Source organism: Beta vulgaris, chromosome 8, assembly GCF_026745355.1.
Source record: "Beta vulgaris subsp. vulgaris cultivar EL10 chromosome 8, EL10.2, whole genome shotgun sequence".
In the NCBI taxonomy this organism is placed as follows: domain Eukaryota; kingdom Viridiplantae; phylum Streptophyta; class Magnoliopsida; order Caryophyllales; family Amaranthaceae; genus Beta; species Beta vulgaris.
The window spans coordinates 30,716,301-30,738,249 of record NC_079209.1 but is presented as its reverse complement, the minus strand read 5'-3'; the positions used below and the strand labels follow the sequence as shown (position 1 = coordinate 30,738,249).

At 33.8% G+C, this 21,949-nt stretch overlaps 1 protein-coding gene across 1 annotated transcript; it reads left to right on the top strand.

The window, feature by feature from the left end:
- The first annotated feature begins 10,406 nt into the window (after positions 1–10,406).
- On the top strand, positions 10,407–11,658 carry LOC104901223 (uncharacterized). Its single transcript, XM_010688770.1, has 4 exons — positions 10,407–10,513; positions 10,598–11,075; positions 11,173–11,394; positions 11,452–11,658. Exons 1-4 carry the CDS (start codon positions 10,407–10,409, stop codon positions 11,656–11,658), a joined length of 1,014 nt encoding a protein of 337 aa, XP_010687072.1.
- The last annotated feature ends 10,291 nt before the right edge of the window (positions 11,659–21,949 follow it).

Sequence of the window (21,949 nt, the reverse complement as noted above, 5' to 3'; positions counted from 1 at the left end):
ATGATAAATGATTTTATTTACAATATAGTTTATGACTTCAATATTATATATACAAGTCAAAGTTAAAACTCTTGAAAATAGCAAAGTTTGACATTTTGACAATCAAACAAAATAAGAAAGAAATAGGAATGAAAGGAACTGTTGTTCAGCTTTCTCCAAACCCACGATCAACACCCACCACCTACCTCCTTGTCCCCTACATTAATCTTCCTTAATTGAACCACCACTCATCATCTTTCCACCTCCTTTCTTGTCTGATAAAATTCAACTATAAGAATTCATGCACTAAGCCTCGGAAATCAGAAGTTTACTAACACAAAAAAAAACCAGAAAATTTATTCTTCTCTCACTCCTCTTTCTTCACGGCACCAACCCACCAACACTGGTGCACCACCTGCTTGGTGCATCGCACAACCGGAGCGCCGCCCAGATGCGCTGCACCACTACAACTCCTCCGCGACGCGACCCCCTCCCCTGTTGTTCTGCTGAGCTACTGCTCCACCAGCGACGTCGTCCCAGCTCTCTCTCTCCTCTTCCCTTCGCTCACTCCTCTTCGCGCGTTGTTGCTGCTTTCTGCCGGAGTTTCGAAGGTCGACGCCGAAGCTGGGCGGTTTCTGCCGCCGACCTCCCGTGCTTTCGCTCGTCGGAGTTCGCCGTAGCTTCTTTCCGGTGTTGTCCGTCCCTGCTCCAAGAGAGCAGAGGTACTACACCCTCTTTCCTTTTATCCTTCCCTCTAAAAACCTGGTTTTAAATGTTATAAGGCAAGCCTAATTACTACCTTTTACTAATTGATCTAAGCTGGGCCTAAAATCTGGTTACATTAGTCAAACCAACGTAATCTAAGTGTTGCATGTATGATTTTTGGGCTTAATTCTGATTTTTGTAATGTTAATTGAGCCACCTAGTTAATTGTTGGGCTATTAGTGCTAAACTAAAGCGAATTTAGTATTTTATTAAGGTATGTTAGTTTAATTATTAAGTTAAGTATAATGTTGGGCTTATAATCTGATTTACTTAGTTAAGTAATTTAAGTTAATCTTGTTGGTTTAATATTTTGAGCATTAGTGGACTGATTTAGTTAGTTTCATTAAACCACTTAACTTATTTACTAAAACTATGTCTGGGCTATAATTCCTAATGACTAAGTCGCTTGAGTTAACTAAAACTAATTAAATATAATTCATTAAGTTTGTTGTTTATAATTGCGTTTAAATTATGAGTATTTCACTAATCCTTAAGTTCACTTATAATAATTAGTTACTTGACTTGTTAGTTTTAAATGACTAAACAATATTAAAATAATGTTAATGGATCTATTATAACTTTAAACTTAATTAATTTATTAATGGATGACTAATTAGTTATTAACTATGAACTAGAATAATGTTACGTTTTCGAAAGGTTATATAATATGTAGTAATATAACTTTAATGTTTCGATAATTCTAAAAGTGTAGCTGAACGAGTTATTTCACCTAGTTAGGGGTTAAAGAATCACCTTAATTAAAAAGTTATTAACGATTAAGAAATAATGACCTTTAAGGAGACCTTTACGACGTTATAATAAACATTATGACCTTAGTAAGCGCTAACTAATATTTAGGCTTAAAAGCTAAATAATGAAACATTCTTTAATAAAACTATTCTTGAATAGATTAAAGAAGATAAATGATATTACAAGCTCCCGGATCTGGTTGGTAAGAGGAATTGGTAAGTCTACTGTAAACGATCCCCTTCGATGTATGTTTTATGATCATGATTAATATTATGTTTTATATATGGATTGTGGGAAATGAAATGTTTTATGATCGTTATGACAATATGATGCTATGAAATGATGATGATGATGTTATGATATGAAATGAAAGAATATAATTATTCACGATGATGATGATATGCTTAAAAGAACGAAACATGATAAATTCAAGTAAAAGACGGTTCTTGGCAAGTATTCTGTTATCTCGGGTCGTGCACGTACCTTCCGTCCGGTTAACCACCTTTCGTTTAGTGAGGGCTATTGTCCTCAGGTGGCACGTCGCATTCTGGGCAAATAACGCCACCTTCCGTTTAGTGAGGGCTTTTGTCCTCGGGTGGTTGCCTTCCTTTTATGATGTTATTATGTTCTGGGGAGACGTCCCTTCCGTTGTACTAGCCAAGTTACCAAAGTAAAAGATATATGATGATGAACATGATAAAGAAGATAATGTAACATGCTATGATATGTTTGTGAAATGGTTTACTTACTCTTCTTCCCTGTTTATAAATAAAATGATGTGAAATGAATTTACGTTGTTAGAGTAGTATGTTACTGAGCCTCGGTCATGACGTTTTGTTTTAGTTTTAGGTATGGAAGAACAGTTGCGGATCACTAATAGCTGCGTTGTGGAGATTATGTATGATTCTATGAGGTTTTAGGATATTTTGTATGATGGATAAACAAGTATTATTTTACGATGAGTAATTGTATAGTGAATTTTCAATTTTAGGTTATTATTTTATTTGTGGGTCATAACCCACATGATTAGGTTATGCTTCCGCTGACGATTAAGGTTATGTAAATTTGTCGGGGTTTTACAATAACAATATTGAAGAATAGAAGGCATAATTTTTCTTTAAATAAGTAAATAATCTATGAATCCAACCATTGATTTTCTATAACTAACAACATCATGCTTTAGAAAACCTGTATATGGTTGATAGCAAATTAAAATTTACTTTATATGGACTTTTGTGTATATATTTGTTTCTTATATTCTTAACTTTATATTATCACTTTTATAGATCAATAGGTTAAATATTTAAACCTTGATTTTAGGAGAAATAACATTAAATGATCTTAAATTTATAAAACAATAAATTCCCTGTGCAATTTGAACGGGCCTAAAATTAAAAGTATGGCTAGAGCACTGGCCAGCCAAATATGGTGCAACAATGGTGCAAGAAGGGAAGAGAGATGATGAACGGGACTGTCAAAAGTGGGAGCGCCGAAAGCGGGTATATGGCTTAGTGTCGGTGTTTGTGCAAATTGTAATTTAATTTAGAATATAAGAAAAGTCCTAGATAGAGCAAAGGCTATTTAAATCAACTCTTTTTGAACAAAAAAGGTGTGACACGTGATCCGCCCTAATGTAATTAACTACATCAGCCACTTACCACATGGGTTACAAGTCAGTTTTAAAATATTCTAAATACATGATTATAATATTTTAAATCACAACTAATATTCATTACCATGATTTTAGGAGAAGCTTCTGAAAATCTTTCATTCATAAAAAAAAAATTGCATCCCAAACCAAGAAAAACAAAGAGAATTGTCATCTTTGATTGCATCTACTTGGAGAAAATAAAGATAAAAATTTAGGTGTCATCATGAGAGAGGAAAGTGATAATTGTTTTGCAGAGTATGAGATGGACAGAGCGAGTGTGGTTGTTGAAATTCAATTGCCAAATAATAATGTTAACATTTATAATTAGATCAAATCATCGTACTCAAAACTATTGTTCGGGCCGCAGGGTACAAATCACAATTTACAAGTATGCACAGATGAAAATTTCAAGTTTATATATAATAGTAATAAAATAATGTGGGTAATGGGTAGTGATTTTGCACTCAAATCTATTACTCTTATTATTATTTGGGTAATGGAGTAGTGGGAGTAACAGGTAATCTCAATCGTACTTAAATCACAATTGGCAAGTGTATAATAGGAGTAATTCGCAATTGTATAGTAGAAGTAACTCGTAAGTGTATCGTACTCAATTAGATGTATACATTTTTTATATAATGTACAAAGGGAGATGTTGTATATGAAATTTCAAGGGTTAGTACATAAGAATCCATCATTTTACATAACTAAGTAGCTTGCTTTTGGATCCGTGCAAAATGAACGGAATTTTTTTATTTTATCTTATCAATATGAAGTATTATGTGTTAAAATTCCAATTTATATGATGTTAAGTGCTAAGTGTATAGCCCAAATATACTACTAATATTAAGTTGTATGGGTTAAAAATACTAAACCGTGACTTTCCTTATTATAACATTTTTTTAACAAAATAAATTATGACTTGATATTTGACACCCACAACTTAACATGAGTAACATGTAATCTATGATATAACTATTTCATATAAACAGTTTTCGATAAGTTTAGGATTTCAAAATAAAAAAAATTTCATACAAGTACTTTACGAGAAATTTCATATAAATTTAAGATTTTATAATACCTCCCTTGGAATATAAGTGCTTTTTGATATTCTAAGTGTTTCGTATAATAATAGAGAGTGACAGATTATGTACGTAAAGTAGGAGAGACATAAGGAGATCATTTGGATAACATTATATGTATTACATGTAAACTCACAATAATTATTTTGAAGTCATGATAGAATAACGTATAAACAATCGAGTATAATTAAATTGGTACATTCTATACGATATTTTAATAAATTTATCATATTTTCAGTAATAAAATGTAATAATATTTTAATATTAGGAGCAAAATTAACAATAAATTGGCCTTAATTCATGTTAGGCATTAGGAAAGAATATGACTTTCTACTTATATGATCACAAACTAAATCTAACAAAATATAATAATCTTAATTTTATTATTGTACACGATATCTTGCCTATAGTACCTGAGATTTTAAATTATCTAAAATTATGTTATAATTTATATGATGACTAAAATGTAGCATATTAGTTAATAAAATATTCGAGAATCAAAATGTACTACTTAATGGGAGGATTTAAGTCAGGAAGGATGTATATACATATGAGGCATTGCTCAAGGCATGTTGCAAATATGGGAGGATGCAAAGTCAGGTGACGACCACAAAGTAAAAATTGTTTCAGCATGTTAGTGTGTATTTCAGCATATTCTTAAAAGTGTGTGTCATATCTTAGCAGAAAATTCTTTGAGCTATTTTTTTTTCATCAAAATAGAGGAATTATCATTAATAAATCACCATACTCCATCTACTACAATATTAATCATGTGGTAGTTACTAAAACTAGACGATCGTAGTTTTGATTATTGTGGTCAATTTCCCTACAATAATTTTTTTGATTGTCAAACCATAATATTTCAAATATAGTTGAAATTTAGAATCATACGCATGTTTTTTAATTACTTCATATGTCTTTGTGTATTTTTTAAAAGTAGATATAGGTTACTATGACATCATATTTTAAATAAAGTTTTTAATACATAACTATTATTAGCATTAAATATATTATGATCTTGAGTGATTTTAAGGTAATTTTTTAAAATATATGTAATTATTTTTTTCCGTTTCTTTTTTCTTCCTATTCTGATTGTGCGTATTTTCCACTACACTTCTTTCATCTTAAATATCTTTCACTACCTATTAGTTAAAAATTATAACAATTGAATTTTAATAGAATATTCAATGAGAAGAATCAAACAAGATCCCGCATAACCAATGTTATTAGGACATGGGTCCTACTTTCGACCGTAGAATCATAAGATCAGGATCGAGATTTTAAAAATAATATACATGACTATATTTTTCGAAATCTTTTTTTTTTAAAAAAGTTTGATAACGTGTTCCACCATAATATCAACTACATTAGTCACTAAAAGCACGGGAGTGATTTTCCAACTTTTCGAGCATTTTAATACATGATGACTGTAAAAAAAATTTAAATCATGAGCAAATATCACACCACATTTTTAAGAGAAACATCATAAAATCTAAAATTATCAATGTGATCATGAATTATGGATTTAAAATTTACATGTGCAACTCACGGGTTGTAAGCCATAAGTCACAAGTCATACTTATTCAACTCACGTGTTGTAAGCCAATTCACCATAATCAATGCGATCAATACTAATTATTACAAAGTGAGACGTCATAATTGTAACACTTACGGGTCATAAGTCAATTTCAAATTATTCAGAATTAATTTTACATTTTTTTACTCTTTCAACTTTATATATATGCTTTCTAATAATATTGCATTTAATAGATTTGGAACAGAGAAAAAAACTACTTAATAAATTAAAAAAATTACGTGCATCATGCACGAGGGACCCGTTTTCAACCAACGTTAATTTTATGTTGCCTTTTTCAGAGTGACCAGCAAAAACGGTATGAAATTCCTTTCGTTTGATAAAAAATACGGTGTGCGTACACGTACAACAAATGTAGTTTACAAGGAAGTTTTTGAAAACATATAATGGCCTGTTTGGTTTTAAGCATTTCATTTGAAATGCTGGATTTGGCAAAATAGCATGTTTGGATAATCCAAACATTTGGATTTGGAATTGGCCCAATTCCAACCTATTAAAACTTAAGTCCATATTTCAGCAATTTGAAATCCATTGTCAAAACTTCTCATTTGAAATCCCAAATAACATACCTCAACATCTTTATTTCTCCTTCTCTCTTCGTTCTCTCTCTCTCCATGGGATTTCTCTCTCCTCAAGCTTTCTTCTTTCCTTTACCTTTCCATTTTCTCTCTCTTCTTTTCTTTTTTATTTTGCCAGAATTGTTAGACTTCAATGATGCTTGCATTTTACCGCTTGATAATGATGTTGGTGATGATTGTTCTATATTTTACTGCATTTTTCTACTTTGATTTATTCAATTACTCTTAACTCTGAATCATTTTATAGTCATTGTTCTTTGACCATTTTCATCTTCCTGTGATATTTATGGGATTATAGAATTAAAATCACATTTGTTTCCCGAACACTATGGCTGATTTGAAATTATGGAATTGAAATTATTGATGTTTGCCAAACACTTGATTTGGAATTCAATTCTAGCATTTCAATTTCCATATTTGAATTCAAGGATTTCAAATAAAATCCAAGTTACCAAACACTACCTAAATTGATTTGAAATACATATGTAATTATTGTGCTTTAACCAATCTTACTTTATGATTTTATAATTTTGTGTAATACGGGAAGTTAAAGGATTGTTATTGTGGACTTCTAAAATAAACTCCATAATAAAGCCAAAAATACTCCCGTGCATTATGCACGGGTCATAAAGCTAGTTATTATCTAAAGCAAAATTCTAAATCCTACGTAATAAACTCATAATCACCGAGTAATTCTAGAGAACAAGCAATGTAAAACTATATATAGGGTGCCACGTAGGATTAGCCTTGGGTGAATCCGAAAATTACAAGATTTTGAATATTTAAATGCCTTAATTAGGGGTGATTTGAGGTAATTATTGATAACTAGCGTAAATTATGGAATAAAAAAGGCAAGGTCCGCTTTTATAATCTCCAAGTATATTTAAATTTGGCCGAAATTTATTCATTCTAATTTTATGTACTCTCAGTTTTACTTTTGTAATTCATATATGGTAATTAAGGATGATTTATGTTAATTGGCAATCAACTATAATTTCGGCCATTACTCAATTCACATAAATATCCAAAATTAAGTACATGTTTTACAAAGCTCTTTTTTACTTTAAATAATACCGATTTGTCATGCATCATCACTACTCGTTTTCGTGTTTTCAATTTGCACTGTCATGTCAACTTCGTCCTCCACCTCAAAAACAATACCATGTCCTCCACAAAATCTTTCAATAGAAAAAGGCCCCTAAAGTTGATTATTCGAATTTCTTGGATGTTGAATCTATGATTTTAACACTATTTCGTGGAGGTCATCTTTATTTCCACGATGTGTCAAGTATTTTCAAGTTTCATATCAATAGAAGCAATGAAGTTTGGGCTTATGTTAAGATGTCAATACAAAGATGATATGTCATATTTGATTTATTTTTGGAATTGAGTATATGATCTACAATGCATTCCTCCAAGAGCTTACAAAGTTGATGATATTTGAAGACATTGATTAAAACAATACGGAGTGTTGTCGTATTAACAGTAAAGTGTTGCTCGACTATATTTCTATTGATACGAAAATTGTAGTTTGAGAAAAGTAATTTTTAATGTTCTTTGTTGTTGTATTTCTTATATACAATTTCGAATAATGTATTATGAATGATATTGAATAAGTTTTCTATCATTACCATATATTTGAGTATTAACATGTTCACAAAATTGAATTTTATTCCAAAAATTATCATGTATAAATTAATTGACTACCTTTGACTACATTATTGTTTGGTTGCCATACATTAGCTAACAATCTACCTAACAAAGTTAATTGCATTGTCCTACCAAATTGAAATAAATTTAACCTAGCACAACCGGTTCCATTTGGGTCTATATAAAGATCTATTTGGTCTTTCTTTGTTCATTCCATCACCTCCGAAAAACCAGTTTTGTTCCTTAAAAAAAAAACCCTCATTTGAAGTTTCATATTTTAGAAGTTTAAGATATAAAAAATTTCGTCTTTCCAATGGATCCGAAATGTATCAATGATGTGAAAGAGGTTAACAATGTTATGCTCGTATTCTTGGACCAGTGATCCATGGTTGATGATAAACTTACTACATATCTTCAAAGTTTAAATTAAAAGAAGAAGAAAGGTGAGGAAACTATAGGTTACATTGCTATGATCATCTCTTTTCGTAATGCTATTGAACTTGCTACAAAAGAAGCAAAGTGTACTGTTGAGTATTTGGAATCTCTTATTGAGAAGTGAAGTATTAAGATGTACTATGTTTTGGGAAATTCTCATTGGTAACCTTGTAGTATTAGAAATTATATTTGGTAACCACTTTAAATCCTTAATTCATAAAGTGACCTTGTACTATGGTTTTTGTTACTAAATGTGACATTAATGAAATTTTACGTTAATTATTTCGTTAAATCTCATGTTTTTAGCCATTTGGTTCTAGCTGTGGTTAGTAAGTAACGAAATTATTAATCTACCCCGAATTAAGCCCCCATCATTCTTTTCCCCACCTAACCACTATTGAACTTTAAAAAAAACGACCCTCCTTCTTCTCCAAGTTCTTTGAGAGCTCCATGTCAGTGAATCTCATGAACTCCAAAATCTGAGTTCTACAAGTGAACTCCAAAATTATTTGGTGTTAGGGTAATTGGATTTCTTCTCCAGAATCTTCAGTGTGGTTGCGATCAATAAGGAAGACACACAAAAAAACGAGTTTGGGTTCGACAAACTTAGGGTTACTGTACCCTGTTAATTTTGTATGAATTTCAAAGCAATTTCAGTCCATCTTCACTTTCACTAGCATCATGTAAGTAAAATCTTCCCTCTTTTAAATTTTTGTCAATGATTTGTTTCATTTGTTTGTATTTCTTTGTTGTGAAGTTGTGGTGCTCTGTTTGAAGGAAAATGTTTTTTTTCTTCAAGAATTGAGTTATGTTGTGGTTGTTGTATTCTGTTGCCATATAATTTCCTGAAAATTTTGAATTTTGTTTCAAAGTTGCAGAATGTGTGATAGAGTTGTCCTTGTGTTTCAATACAAAGGGTCTAATGTGGAAGTTGTTGTTGATGATGTTGATAAGGCAATGTTTGTGGACATAATAATTGATTATTGGGACAATGCTGCTAAACTGAAAACCCTAGTGCCTAAGAAACCAAAGTTTGTGTATCTTTATAGAATGAAACACATTGAGATAGTAACAGATGTTGATATGGTTAAAATGTTCAGCAATTTGCATGATAAGAATATGATTAATGTATGGGTTGATGATGGTGAAAATGAGACAGATGCAGTTAAGACTGCAATTAGTTTGAGGAAAACTCAGGATAAGGGGAAAGCTCCTATGAATCTAGAAGTTGAACTACCAATTAAGCCAACACCTAGGAGAAGTCTTAGACATTTGGAGGTTCAGTTAGTTGATAAACCTTCAGATTCCAGGTCAAACCCAAATGTTGATAGTTTAGCCCTGATATGGTATATAATGAAATGGATGGTGTAGATTTAGGAATTATGCATGGTTGTGAGGATTAGTGGGCAGACTTGGTTATTTCAAATCTAGTAGGGGTAAGGACAAGGCCAACTGCAAAACAAGAGGAGGTAAGAAACAATTTGCAAGAGGAAATTTGATGGGGATATCAATCAATGAACCCTGTGAGAATGAGCATCAACATTTGACTAATTATGAATCTAATAACCCAGAAGTTAGGGTTAGTTCAGTACCTGAGAGGTTGTGCTCCTCTAGATCATCTAAGTCCTCAACTATGATGACTAAAAGGGTTCCAAATACCACTGCAAAGAGGAAAGGCTTGGTGGTAACTTCAAGGGCTAATAAAACAATAAACAAGCTGACCAGGAGGAGGGAGTTAGCTGGGAGAAGACTAGCTTATTTGCAGACTGACATGGGAGATGATGATGAGTTTGAGTCAACTGATGAGTTAGGTTATTTCACCTACTGAGAGTGAATGCAATGATGTGTTTGAGAGTGTAGTGAATAGTGATGATGATGGAGAGCAGGATGATGGAGAGCATGATGATGTTTCATATTGACCAATGGTCCAAGACTGTTTTGATCCTTATGAAGGACCTGTCTGGGTAAACGAGGGTGGTGATGATGTTGTTGATCTAAATTTGGCCAAGGTGTATAGAAATAGAGAGATGTACACCCAGCAAGAATGAGGAAATATTTTCATAAAACCTTGGCAATTATTTACCGATAAACAACACTTACGAGATGTGGTCAGGGGTTACTACATCCAATGTGGATTTTCTGTTGTGGTTGACAAGGCTAGCAACTTCAGATACACTATTAGATGCAGTGATGACAAGTGTGAGTTGAGATTACATGCTAGTAAATTGCTTGATGGGAGCACATGGGCCATCAAATCCATTCAAAACCAAGAACATACATGTCTGGGACTTGAGACAAGGAATCATATGGTCAGTTCAGCTTGGGCTTCAAGGGTCTTAATGGAAGATATTAGAGCAAACAATGACATATCTGTAAAGTCTATGAATAAACTTCTTTGGGACAGATTTAGGGTAGAAATGTCCATTAGTACCCTATACAGGATGAGAACAATGACATTGCTTGTAATACATGGTGGACATGATGTTTCTTATGGCCATCTGCCTAAGTATTATGAAGTGGTGAAAAGCACAAGCCCAGGTTCAGCTGCATTTTGTGCATGGAAACCACCAAATGATCCTGAAAAGCCTCTGGCATTTCTATCCATCTTCATAGCTTTCAAGGGGTGCATTAGATGGGTTGTTTGCTAGGTGTAGAAGTTTAATTGAAGTTGATGGCACCTTCCCGAAGGGACACTATGGTGGGGTGCTACTTTCTACTGTAGCTCTTGATGGAAATAATGAGTTATTTCCATTTGCTTGGGCTATTGTGTCTGTTGAAGACAATGAGACATGGAAGCTCTTCGTTTGGCATCTAAAAAATGTGCTACAAGACAGTGGGAGAGGAGATGAATGGTGTATCATTTCAGATAGGCACAAGATGACGTATTTACAGTATTTTTATTTTGTTAATGTTAGTTCAAGTTTTTGTTCTTGCATTTGGTCTTTAATACATGTTATGTATTTACAGTCCATTGAAGCTGCATTCTCTGCTTTATGGCCTAAAGTGGGTAGAAGATATTGTTGCAAGCATTTAGCTTCAAATTGGCAGAAGGCCCATCCAGGCCCTTTGATGTTCAGCTTGTTTTGGAAGGCTTGTGGAGCCACTTCTGCCTTGACATTTAAGAAAGCGATGGATCAAATACAGAAGGTCAACCCTCAGGCTTTGGTTTGGTAAGTAGCAACCCTTCTTCATCTCAACCAGTTCAAGGGAAGAAAAGAGGACAACAAGCAAGCAAAGAACCCTCCTCATCTCAACCAATTCAAGGGAAGAAAAGGGGACAACAACCAGTTCAAGGCAACAAAAGGGCCAAATTTTCAGCTTCACAGCCTCTACCAACCACTAAGCACTAACTATTAGTCCTTGTTTAGATTATGTGAACTTGTGAATCATTGTCAGTTTAATTTGCTTAAAACATGGATTTTTTTGTTAAACTTCAAGTACCTTGAAGTTGGTATTTTGCTGTAGTTGAAGGAATCAAAAGTTGGCCTGTTGTTCAACTTGCAAGAATCAACAGTTTGTTTTGTTTAACTACAAATAACAAAAAGTTTTTATATTGCAAATTCACAAAACCATCTCCATTTCATTCATAAAATGCATTGAAGGACATAACTAATCTTCGTTAACACATAACTAAGCTTCATTAATACATTATGCAAATTAAAAGCACAAAATACATAATAACAACCATTTTAACAAAAACAGTAGTCTGATTGATAGAACTTTGTAAAGTTGCCTTCAAATCAGCCACATCTTGACCCATTTCTTCCCATCCTGGCCTTCCTTCCATTCCTTGCTCACCTTGACCAACACCTAACATATCTTGACCCACATCTTCCTATGTAACCCATGAAAAGAACCCACAACGCTTCCACCTATAGTAAGGTCTTTGGGGGTTGTTGATTGACTCTGAAATTCTGAATTCGGCAACTTTTGGAGGATGACAATAACAATAGTGTGATTTAATCCATTTGTAGTTTCCAACGCTAGTAACTGCTCTTGATTTCGACGAAGAAGATCTTGAATCGGCCATGGGAGATGGAGTATTGAAGACGGATGACGCAAATTAGGGTTCTCTCTCCACGATATTATGAAGAAAAATGGTGGGAAGTTTTTTTTGGGGGAAAAGTTTAGATTTTAAGAGGGAAATGGAGGGTGGTTAGTAAATAACCATGGTTAGACCTGATAAGTCCCTATTTTACATATAATTTTAGCCCATTATATTACTTTTTGGTATAAGTTCTGAGACTTATAATAGGTTTTCTTTGCATATTTTAACATTTTAAGAGCTAAGTTATTTAAGTAATAAAGTTGATTCAAAATATGAAAAATGCACTGAATAATTTATTTGCTTGATTCTAGTAATACTTATACTTACTATTAATAATAGTAGTATATTTTTACTATGCAAATATTTTGCTTTAGAACCCATTTAGTTATTATTATGTATTTGTTATGAAGGAAAATTGGAAGAAGAAAAGCAAAACAAAGAAAAGGATGGAAGCCCACTAAAGAAACAAAGAGGAAACCTTTTTCCTTGGTCCAAATCACCAACAGCAAGAAAATCATGGGCTAAAAGATGAAGCCACGGCATCCAAAACAAAAAGAAAACCTAAGACTAAGTGAAAGAGGGCAACCCATTGAGAATAAAAGAGGGAAGTGAGGAATCACGCATCAGAGAGTGGCGGCACAACAAAAAAAACAAAACTAAGACTACGAAGAAGCAAATTGAGGGACGCACAACAGAGACTACGGAGACCAGACGCAGCGGCGACGCAGACGCAGCGTGGCTGCGGTGGCTATTGACGGGAGTCAAAAGTTCATCTGATTCTTCATACGAATCTGGAGTTTATCTCTTTCTTCTTTTAGTTTATGTTATTGAATTCTGTTAATTATTATGTTTAATTTCAGATTATTACTCTCAATTAGTTGGGTTGATTTAGTTGTTATGTCTAGTTAAATTTCCATGTTCTAGGACTAGATGTAGTCTTTTAATTTTCTGTCAATGAATTGAATTATTGTTGGGTTAGTTTAATTTAAATTGCAATTTGATAATCTTGAGTTCAATTGCTTACTTTTGATAAGGGCCCTATCAATTGTATGTTTAAGGTATTGGATTATTAGCGGAAGTGAAAGTTCAATATTAGTTCGTGGGATTATTAAACGCTAAGTAGTATAATTTTAGCAATAGTTATACACTTTGGGTGGTCTTTTATATGAATTCTTATTCTTAATGAGTTTGTTCTAAATTTTATGACCACGGAAGTAGGCATAAGATTAGTATTCAAATATACGTTTTCCGCCTTGGAAGAGGGGTTAATATACATTAGGAATTCGACCATTGCGATCTAATTATTTTGCCCAGCAATTAGTTTAATTTCATTGTAGAAGTTAATTGGCGAAATCTAAGTCCTAGAACCATTTCTTATACTTGATTTATCCCTATTGTCTATTTTATTAGTCTAGTTTATCACCACCAATCACTATTTCTGGATCGTCTAGATAATATTAGTGTCTCTTAATTTGGTAGTTGATTATACCTCCTTGTGGGAAACGATATCTTGCTTACACTATATTTATTTTAATTGACCCGTACACTTGCGATATTTTAAGGTACATTTAGGACCGATCAAGACCTTAAAAGGCTATAAAATACAAAATTTTAACTAAACCAACTCATTAATTTCACGTTTAGTTAAAAATCAATACTACAAGGTCACGTTGTGAATTAAGCTTTTAAATTGGTTACCAAATATAATTTCCCATACTCTAAGGTTACCAATGAGAATTTCACATTTTTTAATCTTTAATCTTACACAAAAAATAAGGAAAGGAGAGATTTACCGCACATGGGAGGAATCGGATTTTATAAAATAAAGAGAAAAATGGAAAAGGCATATATAAAGTACAATGAGCTGATTATTTTACCATTTTGTATATAAGGCATGAAAGTGACATCTGATTTTATCTTAATAAACAAAGATGAAAAACACAATTACATTAATTACACCAGCCAACCAAAAATAAGGAGGGAAAGTTACATTTTCATTTCCCTCTTTAATTTCATACGTATGTTTTCTATTCAAATTCCCTCCTAATAAAAATTCAACCAAGTTACAAATTATGAATCAAGTATATAAAACCCCATACAGTACTCCATAGTGTCCACACTCCCCACCATTAAGTGACTTAAAAGATGAGAAAAAAAGAGTTAAATATTGGGCATCATTGCCATCGATGGCTTCAGAGGATGAAGGGTCTAACAATGAAGATGAAGCATCTATTTCTGTAGCTTCTGTATCTCAGCCACATCCTGGGCCTAGGCTTAGCAATGCGGTACGACAAAAAGTAGCAGAGTGGCTTCTAAGTCACACATTGGTGGGAAATCTACCATGGGGAGCCAAGAAGCTATGTGCTGAGACGTTCAACATCAGCACAAGGACAATCTACACCATATGAAAGAAGGCCAAGCAACAACACGATAACGAGCAACTCATAAACGTCAAAACTAACAAGCACAAGTGTGAAAGGAAGAGAGCCACATCCACTCTTGACAGGTTTCATCTATACCTTTATGTCAAAGAACATGTTTGAGGTCATTAGCAATTTCACTTAACTTTCATTTCACAACACTAGGAAGGATAGTTAAAAGGGGGGATTAAGGCCACATGCAAACCCATGAAAGCTTGATGTGAACATGAAAAAACAGTTGAGAAGATGTATGTGGGTACTAAGTTTAACACAAAGAAACAGACTTCACACAAATCCAACTTATATAGACATGAGAAATGTTGTCCATATAGATGAAAAATGGTTCTACATGACTCGGAAAAGGGTAAGAGCATATCTCCATCCAAGGGAAAAAACACCATGGAGAAAGATAAAAAACAAGAATTTCATACCTAAAGCTATGTTTACAGCTGTTGTTGCAAGACCAAGGTGGAACCAAGATGGTTCTTGTGCATTTAATGGCAAGATTGGCATATAGGCTTTCACCAAACAAGTTCAAGCACAGAGAAGATCAGAAAACAGGTCTAGGGCACTTTGGAAATCATACCCGTCGAAGCAATTACAAAGGATGTTATGAGGGACATGTTGGTTAACAAGATTATGCCTGCTATCAGGGAGAAATGGCCAGATGACTTAAGTAAGGTCATTTACATTCAGCAAGATAATGCACCATCACACATAACAAATGACGATCCAGTTTTTCAACAACATAGACTACTAGATGGATTCGATTTTAGGTTGATACAACAACCTCCTAACAGCCCAGACATGAACTGTTTGGATCTTGGTTATTTTAGGTCACTACAAACATTGCAATACAAGAAATCTCCAAGGATAATTGACCAACTAGTAACTGCTGTAAATGAATCATGGGAAGAACTACATCCTAAAACTCTATGTAATGTGTGGATGTCACTTCAATTTTACTTAATTGAAGTTCTCAAGGTATGTGGAAGTAATGTATATGATGAGCCTTATGCAAAGAAAAAAACAGTTGGAAGACTTGGGATTACTACCACAAGAAGTTGGTCCAAGTATTGAAGATGTTCAAAAGGCAATTCAGTTTGTTGTTGATCACTTGAATGGCAACTAAAACATCCAACAACAAGGCAAGTTTTTGTGACGATTTTATTTTGTTGAATGAAACACATTTTGGGTACATAGAAAAAAAAAACATATTTTGTAATCATTGTGGATGCTAGGCTGTTTGTAGGGTTGTAACTTACCTAAATTTACAAGTCCATCATGCAAGTATATTTATTGAATTTGAGTCTCATCATGTTTGGTACGTATATCATGCAAATCTAACCTCTCAATTTATTATAGAGGTACTTAACTGAGGTCGCAATTACAACAACTTCATTAGAAGTTGTCATGCCTTAAGCACATTTGGTGGCTACTATGAGCCTCATCACATAGCTAACATGATCAAATATATGTTGTCTTTGTAAGCCTCACAAACAGTTAACTAATGCACTGGCCATATTTATCCATTCATCATCACAAGACTTATCAACCTACTATAAATGCACTTTTCATAATTCAATCACACTAGGAAATCAACTAACAGCACAGAACATTAAAAGATTAACCATCAACATACTGTAAATGCACTGGTCATAATTTAATCACACTAGAAAATCAACTAAAAGTACAGAACATTATAAGATTAACTATCAAACTACTGCAAATGCACTGGTCATAATTCAATCGCACTAGGAAATCAACTAACAGCACATAACATTATAAGATTAACTATCAGCCTACTGTAAATGAACTTTTCATAATTCAATGACACTAGGAAATCAACTAACTGCACAGAACATTAAAAGATTGTAACTATCAACCTACTGTAAATGCACTGGTCATAATTCAATCACAGTAGATAAACAACTAACAGCACAGAACATTATAAGATTAACTATCAAACTACTATAAATGCACTGGTCATAATTCAATCACACTAGGAAATCAACTAACAGCACAGAACATTATAAAATTAACTATCAGCCTGCTGTAAATGCACTTTTCATAATTCAATCACACTAGGAAATCAACTAACAACACAAAACATTAAAAGATTGTAACTATCAACCTACTGTAAATGCACTGTTAATAATTCAATCACACTAGGAAATCAACTTCTTAGAGATATAGTAAGAGTAAGAAACATATTGTAACAACACACATCATAACTATTTAAACATTCGAAATAATTCAATAGTACACAAATACCACACACAAATTCATTATAACTATCTAAAAATTTGAAATAATTCAACAGCCACAAATAGCACACATAAATTCATTATAACTATCTAAAAATTCGAAATAATTCAACATCACATGAATACCACACACAAATTGATTATAATTATCTAAAATTTCAAAATAATTCGACAACACACAAATACCACACTCAAATTCATTATAACTAGTCAAAAATTTTAAAATAATTCAACGTAAATTTAAAGAGTTAGCTGAACTCCCTCGAAGGCTCACAATGCTCAAGTTTTATAGCTAGGAAATAGATTCTCAAATTCTCGTAAATTTCCTCGGGAGATGGCAAAGGGAAATCATCAATTTTGGGCTCAGATATGGGAACTTCCTTGTCTGGAACAACGAATTCCTCTTCTTCCTCGATGTTCCATGGCTCATTCGTAGCATTTTCAGAGTCTGGAACAACCTCGGATTCTTCATAAATCTCAGAAGTAATTTTTTCAACAATTGTTGAAATTAAACAGAGTGAAAATATAGATCAAACAGAGTAAATCTCATATCTGAATGTTGTGACACTAGTAGCTAGCCCAGAAAAAACGAAGAGTTACAATAAAAATAATTGATCTAGATCTAGGGTTTTCAAGATAATGGATGTTGTAGAAAAAAAGAAGAGCCCAAAAAACACGAAACGTCGATGAAGAGAAAAGATGAAGACACTGAAAACGCAGAAAAGATGAAGAGAAAGAGAGAGATGTTGTAGACCTAGGGTTTTCCGTGAGCATTGATGTTTCAGAGGGTTGATGTGAATATTTATAGCCCAAGATGAGAGAAAAAGAGACGTCATAACATTCAATGGAGAGGATTTAATGCAGAGTAGTTGAGAGTTTTCCATAAAGATGAAGAAAAGAAGTGATGCGGATCCAAAGGCTTCAAGTCAAGTAGAGCCAATTTCACTTCTTATGGAACACATAGGGTTCATTTTGAAGACTTACAACAATGCATTTGTATCATATGTCACTTGGCTCGAAGAAGAAGCTACTTAGCATTTTAACTTAGTGTCACTATTAGTTAAGTTAGTTGAGTTGTTTAGCTCTATATAAAATCCTAAAACATGTTAATTTCGAATATTTAAGTCTTAATGTCATGGTTGTATTTTAGGAAAGAGTTTCCTTAACTTACAGGGTTACTTGGTCTTGTGATTTTATGTAATTAAGGAAAGATTTGCCATCTTTCCTTAAGCTTTTGTTTCCTTAAGTTGTAGGTAGATTCTAGGCTAGAATTAAGGGAGAATACTTTCCTAAAATACTCTATGTTGGCCGAATGGCTTGGTTGATTGGAGGGCAAGTTGATTCTTGTCATTATAAATAAACATGTCATGCTACATTACAAGAGGATGAATGATTTAGACAAAAACCTTGTTATTGATTTTAATTGTGCCTTGCAATTATTTTCGACCACCATTTAATATTTCAGGATTGTTAATTAACTAATGTTTAATCTAGTTAGTTTTAGGAGTGCTTTGAGTGAGATTAAGAGTTAACTAAAATATTCAGGAGTGTTTATTTTGGTTATCATATCCGAAATTCATTGTGTTTGTTCGAAGTTCTTGAGTGTTTAACTATACGAGTTGTGCATTCATATCAAGTGGTATCAGATTTTCCAGGAGGGTCAGGATCAAAGGGATTCTAGTCTCTCAAGATTCAAGTAAGTTGTTACTTTTATTCTCTAAAGTTTCAATATTTTTAGCGGTGTTAGGGTTTATTGTGCTTCTTATGTGGCGTGTGGTTGTTAGTATTGTTGATACTTGGTTGTTATGGAACGTGAGATAGAGAAGATCACAAAAGCTCTTGCTGATTTAACTAAGCAACAATTTGATTTTCAAATTAATTATTATGCGGATTCTAGTAATGTTAGTAGACTTGAAACTAGAATGGATGTTATAGCTTCTATAAATACAAAGAAGTTAGATAAAAATAGCATTGGTTACATCGGGAATTCAGACGATGATGATGTGGAGGAAGTTAGGGTTGTAAAACCTAATTTTAATGATGATAGAGGGTTAAAATTGGAGGATTTCACAGGTGATACTAATCCATAAGATTTACTTGAGTGGATTAGGCAGTTGGAGAAGGTATGTGACTATAGGGGATTTGATGATCAAAGGAGATTCAAGATTGCTTCGATTAGGTTAACCAAGTATGATGGAATTTGGCTTGAAAACGTGAAAGCTAAGCGTGCTAGAAGAGGAAAGGAGAAGCTTCATAGTTGGACTAAGTTGAAAGAGAAGCTCAAGGAGAAGTTCTTACCTAGTGATTTCGAGCAAAAACAATATATCAAATTGACAGCTTTGTGCCAAGATACGTTGAGTGTGCATAAGTACACTATGGAGTTTGATAAGTTATGTCTTGTTTGTGACTTGGACGAAAGGGAAGCTCTCAAGATTGCTCGTTACATCAAGGGGTTGAATCATACCATTGCAAGGAAAGTAGAGGTGTTTAGATACCATACTTTTGAGGATGTGTGTAGATTGGCTCTCAAGTTTGAAGCTCATGAGAAGGAAGAAAGGCCGAGGATTCCCTATGCAAAAACAAGTAACTTTTTCAAACCTTCTTCATCTTATCATTCTAATTAATCGTCTAATAAGAACTATGAGGGTTTTAAGAAAGACAATGCATCTAAAGATGAGAAAAGGGTGAAGAAACAAAAGGTGTTCGTTCCTAAAGAAAAATTTGAAGAGAATAGCAAGTGTTTCAAGTGTCAAGGGAGAGGACACATTGCTAGTAACTATCCAACCAAGAAAGCTCTTACTATGAGGCAATATATGACTTTGAATAAAGAGGAGGAGTTGTATGAATTCGTGCCTCAAGAAGGACATGGTGAGTGTGAAGAGGAGGATGCATATGCCAAAGATGATGGAAAACTTATTGGTGTTGTTAGGTGGGTTTTACAGTTGATTGTCTTCCAAGCAAAGAACAAAGGGAGAACTTATTTCATACTCGTTGCAAGGTGGGTGAAAACACTTGTAACATGATCATTGATAGTGGTTCTTGCACTAATGTAGTAGCGGGAGATGTGGTGAAGAAGTTGAGCCTTGTTGTGAGGGATCATCCACACCCTTACAAACTAAGTTGGCTTGATGATACGGGGTTGAAGGTAAAGAAACAAGCACTACTTTCTTTTTCCATTGGAAGCTACAAAGATGAGCTATGGTGTGATGTACTTCCTATGAGTGCTTGTCATGTTTTGCTAGGAAGACCATGGTAATTTGATAGAAAGGTGATTCATAAAGGTGATTCAAACGTGTATTCTATTTTGGTTGGTACATAGAGAATAAGGATGCACCCTTTGGTTCCTAGTGACGTGATCCATAAGAAAGAAGGTCTAGTGTGTTGCTTTCAAGTAAAGAATTCGAGAAAGGGGTGGAAGAAGAGGGCTTGTGCTATGCTTTGTTTGTGAGACATACTATGGTTAGTGAAAATAAGCCATGTGAATCGAAGCTTGATGCACTCATGGAGGAGTTTAGAGACGTATTTCCAGAAGAACTTCCACAAGGGATGCCACCTTTGAGACGCGTTGAGCATGCTATAGACTTGGTTCCCGGAGCTCCTCTACCTAATAAACCAGCTTATAGGTGTGATCCAAGTGCTTCAAAAGAGTTGCAACGCCAAATTGAAGAGTTGATTGAAAGGGGATATGTTAGAGAAAGTATGAGTCCATGTGTGGTTCCGGCTTTGCTTGTGCCTAAGAAAGATGGAACATGGAGAATGTGAATAACATAACTATGAAGTATAGGTTTCCATGCCTAGATTGGAGGATATGCTTGATGAACTCAATGAAGCTTCGATTTTTTCGAAAATTGATCTTAGGAGTGGCTATCATCAAATGAGAATTAGAGAAGGGGGTGAGTGGAAAGCAACCTTCAAGACTAAGCAAGGTATTTATGAGTGGATGGTGATGCCTTTTGGCTTATGCAACGCCCCTAGACTCATGAATGAGGTACTTCGTTCCTTTTTAAACAAGTTTGTTGTTGTTTACTTAGATGATATCCTTGTTTATAGTGAAAATGTTGATGATTATGTAATGCACTTAAGAAGTTTGTTTGAGAAACTTACGGAACAAAAATTATATGCCAAGATGGAGAAGTGTGAGTTCCTTGTTTCAAGCATTACATTCCTTGGTTACATAGTGTCAAAAGAAGGTGTACATGTTGATCCTTCAAAAGTTCAAGCAATCTCTTCATGGAAAGCTCCTACTAATGCTCATGAATGTCAACGCTTCCATGGCTTGGCTTCCTTCTATAGAAGATTCATCCGAAATTTCTCATCTATCATGGCTCTTATCACTTCTTTATTGAAGAAAGGAGAGTTTGAGTGGTCTACTTTAGCTTAAAAGGCCTTGGAAGAAGTGAAAGAGAAGTTATGTAGCGCCCCTATACTAGCCTTGCCAGATTTCAACAAGCTTTTTGAAGTAGAGTGTGATGCAAGTGGATTGGGGATTAGTGCTCTTCTAATCCAAGAGAAGAGGCCAATTTCTTATTTCACTGAGAAGCTTAATGGTGCTAAGTTGAACTACTCCAACTATGACCGAGAGTTTTATGCTATTGTTCGAGCTTTGGACCATTGGTCATACTATTTGAGGCCTAAACCTTTCTTTCTGCATTCGGATCATGAGGCACTCAAACATATTCATGGACAACAAAAACTCAACCATAGGCACGCCAAGTGGGTTGAATTTGTCT

Coding starts and splice junctions, on each gene's coding strand:
- LOC104901223 (XM_010688770.1), top strand. CDS start 10,407: ATGGTCCAAGACTGTTTTGATCCTTATGAAGGACCTGTCTGGGTAAAC. Junction 11,076..11,172: donor ATGATCCTGAAAAGCCTCTG/GCATTTCTATCC, acceptor ACCTTCCCGAAG/GGACACTATGGTGGGGTGCT. Junction 11,395..11,451: donor AGTATTTTTATTTTGTTAAT/GTTAGTTCAAGT, acceptor ATGTATTTACAG/TCCATTGAAGCTGCATTCTC.